The sequence below is a fragment of the Amphiura filiformis genome, chromosome 15 (assembly GCF_039555335.1).
Source record: "Amphiura filiformis chromosome 15, Afil_fr2py, whole genome shotgun sequence".
Lineage (NCBI taxonomy): Eukaryota > Metazoa > Echinodermata > Ophiuroidea > Amphilepidida > Amphiuridae > Amphiura > Amphiura filiformis.
The window spans coordinates 20,328,299-20,335,191 of NC_092642.1; the positions used below are offsets into that span (position 1 = coordinate 20,328,299).

At 35.5% G+C, this 6,893-nt stretch overlaps 1 protein-coding gene across 2 annotated transcripts; it reads right to left on the reverse strand.

The window, feature by feature from the left end:
• Window positions 1-2,797: 2,797 nt before the first annotated feature.
• On the reverse strand, window positions 2,798-6,620 carry LOC140171373 (uncharacterized). 2 transcript variants are annotated; one of them, XM_072194617.1, is made up of 3 exons: window positions 6,561-6,620; window positions 6,356-6,430; window positions 2,798-5,003 (listed from the first exon to the last, which is right to left on the reverse strand). In XM_072194617.1, the coding sequence occupies exon 3, from the start codon at window positions 5,001-5,003 to the stop codon at window positions 3,978-3,980; it is 1,026 nt and encodes a 341-aa protein (XP_072050718.1). In that variant the 5' UTR covers window positions 6,356-6,430; window positions 6,561-6,620; the 3' UTR covers window positions 2,798-3,977. The 2 variants fall into 2 exon arrangements, with proteins under 2 accessions (XP_072050718.1, XP_072050717.1); XM_072194616.1 differs by lacking the exon at window positions 6,561-6,620 and having other exon boundaries at window positions 6,356-6,540.
• Between the last annotated feature and the right edge of the window lie 273 nt (window positions 6,621-6,893).

Sequence of the window (6,893 nt, forward strand, 5' to 3'; positions counted from 1 at the left end):
CCACCGTTGGAATGTATATTTTCATAAACCGTCCACGTTTGACGGCAAACACACACGCATCACATCCACAACCCCGTCCACATCCCCACATGATGCAGTCATGTCTACAGTAGAATTCAATTCGACCTTTGCAGGACTTAAACCCCATTAAAAGCTATTAAACCAAGATAACACTCATTGAAAACAGCTCAACTGATTAAATCATATCTTCTCTGGTTAAATACACACATCATTTGTTTCTGCTTTTACACGTACAATGGAGCAATGCGCTGGGATTATCCTTTCAGTTGGGTGAACGATTATAAAGCGAGCGCTAGAGAACAATTGTGTGTGGTCTTTGTTTACGAAATGAGACAATACGTGCTTATTGTTAACCAGCGTTCTTGAAATTGAGAAACATGGTGGTTTGTAGACTTAACACGGTTTGGAAATAATTTCTTCATATTTTTTGGTGTTATCTGTCGTTTACATATCCTTCCTAAAACACCAAAGTGCGAATATTTCCAAACATCTAAATTAGCTAAAAATTTAGGACATGTTACAAAACTATATTGTCTAGAATTTTAGAAGAGTACTTTTAATATTGGCCGGTTATTTTTCACACAGCGACGTTAACTAGGCAATGTACTATTACCTATAACATTAACTAAAACACCAAAGTGCGAATATTTCCAAACATCTAAATTAGCTAAAATTTAGGACATGTTACAAAACTATATTTTCTAGAACTTTAGAAGAGTACTTTTAATATTGGCCGGTTATTTTTCACACAGCGACGTTAACTAGGCATATCCCCATACTTTTTACGTAGGCTATTTGTAGAGGTCACGCGTCAATGGGAAAGAGCAATGTGTATTATGTATAGGAAAACGGACAGTAACTGCAGTATGACATATATAGCCAGAGTCTGATATATAGCAGTCTTACACCAAAATTCTTTTATAATGCCATTACTACTTCTACTTAAAATTTTGGTAAATTTCCAGTTTGGTGGTGGGTGCAAAGCTCTCAAAACAGCATATTAGTAGCTATACTGATTCAATAGTTGGGTGATTCTCTGAAAAGAGTAACTTTTAAGTCCCGCGACTTTCGGCGCTCATAAAAGTTTTAAAAGCGGATTTTTTTTTCTTTTTTGGCTTAGTCATGGACTTTTGTATGTATAAAAATAGTTAAGAGCATCCAAGTGGGGAAAAATTAATTTCTTGGAGTCAAAAAATTCTTCAATATCAGACGACCCCCCCTGAAAACCCCATGTCCCGATGTCACGCACCGAATTTTAGTGATTTTGTAGTATTTTTGTGAGCAAGTGTGGGAAGTGAAAATTACCACTGACTGGGGTAAATATCATGTCTAAGAAGGTTTAAATGCTTAAAACCACTTCTAAAGTTAATATTATGGAATAATTCAAAAATTTGTGTCAAAAAATTGCTGTCCCTTGGTTTTGCATCATTGCCGTCACATTGGCATCAAAACGACTGGAGGTGAAGACCAAATATCAGAGGTCAATAATTTGACCCTGTACGCTGCCTTTACAGATGACGAAAACATCAACCCCAAATAGGTGCACATTGGCACTCTTTTCCTGCCAATTTTGAGGGTATCTTCAAGTATACACGCGCGTACCTTTATTCAACATCATCTCCAAACGTTTCTGATCAATTTGATATAAGTCTTATTGTTGAAATTTTCCGGAAAATAATGATGGTTGAATATGTCCCACAAGCTGTTGTGGTGATATGTAACACGTGGGTAAAATTAACCCTGCTATTAATCGTAAGCAATGTCTGAACCATCATCTCCGCTACATCAGTTGGCGTCACAATTTGCCGTGGCGGAGATGATTCTCTATAGGAATTCGTGTAGAAATATCATCTCCGTCACATCACTATCATCTCCATCACAGCATTGTCATCTCCATCACAATTGTTGTTGACCTTTATTTGACCTTTGACCCAGACAACATGGAATTTACTATTTGGAAATGTAATTGATATTGTATGTGTTTACTATGTCAGTAGAAATTTATTTAGTTATTTCAAGCAAAATTATGAATATACTTAAGTTTGTATAAAAAAAATACTAACAGACATGACATTTTCCGTACAGCCTGCCTCTCATTGTCCCAACTAAATGACGAAAGTACAAAATCATATTTTTTTTAAATGAAAAAAGCAAACATGAATCAAGCAACTTACAAGTTATCCATAAAACTTATACTTAAGAGTTTTAACAATTTTTTTGTCCTTATTTCCTTTTTGGCCTAAATGTGACGGAGCTGATGCTCACCTGGCACAACCTGCAGATTACGCCCTCTATAAAATAGAGGGCGCCCTAAAGATTGCGCCAAATATTGTTTTCATGCACTAGAGACTTACATCCTTACAGATATGTAAAGGAAACATTTTTATAATCATTTTCAAATTCATATTTGCCTATCTTCAAATAGTACACCTTTTCAGAGAAATACCCAGTTATGCCTTCTTCTTCTGTCTTCTGTCTAAGAGTAAACTGTCAGGAAAATAATATTTGAAACTATTTATGACACCTTTGTTTTGACTTATAAATCTTTCTCAATTGCTCATGCAACTGTTTCTTTTTTTCGTTACTTGCTTAAAGGGTGGCGCTTTTCAAATAATTCTAAAAAAATTGGACAACTCTTTGAACCTCAAAATGAGCTACAGCTGTACCAATAACCAATCACACACACTGAGCAATTATCAAACTTCAAGACACTCACATTATTTGACATAAACAATTTTAACTTTTCATTTTTATTTTCATTATTAAAAAACGTACAAAAGAGAAAAGAGAACATGATGAGACGGAGAAGATGCAATGGGCGCCAAGTTTGATGATGTTACCCCATGCTTGTACAAAATATAGAATATAAGCAGTCAACCTGACCAAAACTTTTCAATTTGGTCCATACACATTATTCTTTCTGATACTCCTTGGGCATACGGAATAAGAACAAAAGATTTACTCTTGTACTAGTACGTGAGAAACTCTATTCTCATACTCAAAATGCCGGAGGGCAGATTTGACATTTGGCCAGGTAAAGTTCTGATGGTGAAACATCCCAACTGGTACTTAAGGCTAAAACAACATCAATCCAGCAGTTCTGGTCCCACAGGCTGTGCTGCGTACACATCTTAAACCCAGCAATCACGAAGTGGACACTGAAGACGTCAAAATCCTGGACAACGAACCAGGTGACACCACACACTATTAAACCAGAAGTTAACGAATTGTTTACATCACGGTCATTGGTACTGATCGGAACTTTGGTTGCTCCAAGGTATCTAGAAAGTCTGGTTTATAAGAATTAATTCAGTCATTTAAACAATAGTATTTTACCACGACACAATAATCACAATCCATTTTCTAGTTGTATAATGTAGTTACCAGCATCATTATGATTTGTTCTACTTCACATATAACTGAATTTAAGTTCATTGTTATTTACATCAATTTTGAGATGCAAATACAACAAGGTTAGATTTTAACAGAAAATAGGTAAAATTCTTGTAGGAAGAGGTATTAACAGTATCATTTACATATCAAGGGCTTAGAGCAATAACTAGCTATGTCCAAATACATGTTACTCATTTCGGAAACAAATAGACGGTTAATTCTGCCCTCTACAATATAATGTAAGTGACTTTGGGGGTATGTACATGGTCACTTGAGTCTAACTAACCATGCTAACTGTTTAAGTGACCATGCCTATACCCCAAAGTCAGTTGCATTTATTATGGAGGGCAGAATTAACCATCCATTTTTGCCGAAATGAGTAATATGTAATTGTGGACATAGCTAGTTCTTGCTCTAAGCCCTCGATATCGTATAAATAAAAAGGATCTAAGATGGAGCCTTGAGGTACGCCACAACGAATACTTGTGTATTCTGAATCATATAACTAATACCAATCTTATTAAATTAATGATGATCAATTTCATGGGAAGATATCACATGATCTATTCTTTATAATATCCCAATCGCTTTTGCCTTACTTTCTCTCTAAATATGTCACATGGGCGTGGTGGGCGTGGTCCCAAGACACGTACCGAAGCAGTCGGGATCCACCACATACAGTAGGTCAACAACGATGCTTTGGCGATATTATCGTCAAAACAGTAAAACCCAATCAACCACAGTACAATAAGAAATGCTGTTATCCCGGTACTAAGAAATAAAACCCAAGCATTATTCCATTTCCATGTAGCATTTTTGGTCCATTGGAAAGGCCCGATGGTCAAACCGTAAAGCACGGCGAAGGGCACGTATAGAATGAAGCATATAATGGGCAGGAGAACGCGTAGTACAAAGGCGATTGGGATGAGCATAATCACAGCAGTGATATATTTGACCATATCTTGTGGTGTTGGGTCAATTCCAGTACACAATCGGTATACATATGCAATAAGCAACACCGGTGCACATACGAATGACATAGTCTGGATAAACACAAAAACAACGACCCATATTCCCAGATGAATATTGTTTAGTATAATCGTACAGAATGTCCCAATAGCTACCAAAATGATAACTGTAATCAAATCAAGACAGTGAATGACTTTATCTATTGCTATGTTAGCCTTTCGTAAGGTCAAGCTTACTTCCTTAACAAGAATTTCAATATTCCTGTCTATGTCTTTCAATGTTTTCTCAATAACTGGTCCTAGGTGTTTCGTGAGATAAGTAGTTGCTACATCCATTTGTCTCTGTAAGCCAGACAACGTATGGTTGAGATCTATTCTTAAGTTATCAACAGCTTTCTCAAGACGTTCACCAAGATGTACGGTACTGTGCATTACTTTATTCACCTCATTGCTCAAACTTGCAAACGATATTTGCATTTGTGAACTTAATTGTTCACCGTGTCTTCGCATTGTTTCAGATAGTTCAGCCATTCCATTATTCCTGCGTTTGCGTCCACATCCATCGGAGACATCAACTGCCAGGATTATGACCACAAAAAATGTCAAAATCTGCATCTTCATCTGCAATAGAAAAGATATAACTATATGATCAACATCATAAAATGACGAAAATAATTCACATTGACCAATGTAGTGGTAGCTAAAAATGGTTGAAGACTCATCTACAGGGATTCGAATAGTGATTACACATAAGATCGAGTTCCATTTTCACATCTTAATGCTTAATCCAATTTTTGAGGTACAAATTAATCCATGACATTTGTTTTTGATTGATGAGGTGTGACATAATTGGGTCCCAGGTAAAATAAAACTAAAATTAAGATTTATTTTACATATAATTTTGTACAGCTATTCACTATGGCTCTGGTAGCAACGTTTGGACAGCATTTTTGTGGGACATTAGACTATGCCATAGTCGAATTTTATTAAAAATATGTTATTATTAGTCATGATGAACCCATTTCGTTGAACTCAAAATTATACTGATGTTTATTAAAATTAAAGTATTCAATAGTAAAATGGTCATAAAGAGTTAAAAATATCAGATGATTAGTGACAATAAAAGTAATTGAATGCAACAATATCTTGCATAATTATAATGACTCACTTTAATACTGAACAATTCTGATTTTGGAATCTACCAGTTTATTGATAGCGAACGCCGAAATCGGGAAGCTAACAAACAGAGGGAGTGCGGTGACTGAAAAGATCAGATACAGATGTGAAAATCTATCAGTTGCACACAAATCAATATAAATCAGAGTTTTATACTTAAATGTAATAGCCAGAGTATGCAAAATGGGCAAGTAGACTACGGAGAAGTTTAGTGGGACATGGGAGCACATCAGACATGTCGAATTGCATTCTGAATACGAAGCATGTCCTTTTTTCAAATTTTTTAATTCGCGATATAATACACATTTTATGGCAAATGATTAAAAATTTATATTTTTGATATTCAACAGTCCTCGAAGTAAACTTTACAAATCTAATGATATGTACTTAAAGTGTACGTAGCTGGGATGAAAAGCCGACGATCAATTGAAAATTTTGACCTTTCGTATTGAAGATATGGACCCCCCCCCAACACCAAAAAAGAATGAGGTCTTTTGGGGAAAAATTGTGTATCTTCAATATGAAAGGTCAAAATTTTAAGTTCATATCATTAGATTCAGAAAGTTTACTTCGAGGACTGTTAAATATCAAAAATTTTAAAAATATCAAATGTTAATAATTTGTCAGAAAATTTGTATTACGGTATATCGCGAATTAAACAAAATTCAAAATTATTTGATATCAGAAGGCTATTCCTCGTATTCAGAATGCAATTCGGTATGTCTGATGTGCTCTCATGTCCCACAAAAATACTGTGCAAACGTTAATATCCGATTCCCTAAATAAAACACACCTACCTGATTTAACCCACAAATTACTATGCAAATATCTACGCACAACGTACGCTATGTTTGTAATTGGCCGGCTTGGATCTGAGAATATAAATGGAAAAATGCAGAAAATATTTCCACATCAAATATAGAGATATACTAATCGAAAGTAAAAAAAAATAGCATGTCAATCAACCAGGACAGTGCGTCTGTTTTTGCTACAATTACCTACTTGTAAAAACGCCACGTCTTCATCCGGCGAAAATTTTGTCACATGATCTGGAAATCCCCGCGCACATTTAGGGCAAGTTTTGGGGTAATTTTTTTAAAATTAAAAAATACAGATGGATAGCAAAAAACAGCAAATAGTAGGTATAGGGAAAGTCAGCGTGACACATCCCCGTACAAATTTTTTTGGAAGATTCGGAAGATTCGCCGACCGAAATCTTTCTTTCTTCTTCAGTAAAACCAAAAATTGCTACGAGGGCCAGACGCTTGCACTGGTCATGCTGGTTTTGACCAACAAGAAGATCTGACCAAAGCTTTGTATAATTGGGTTATTAGG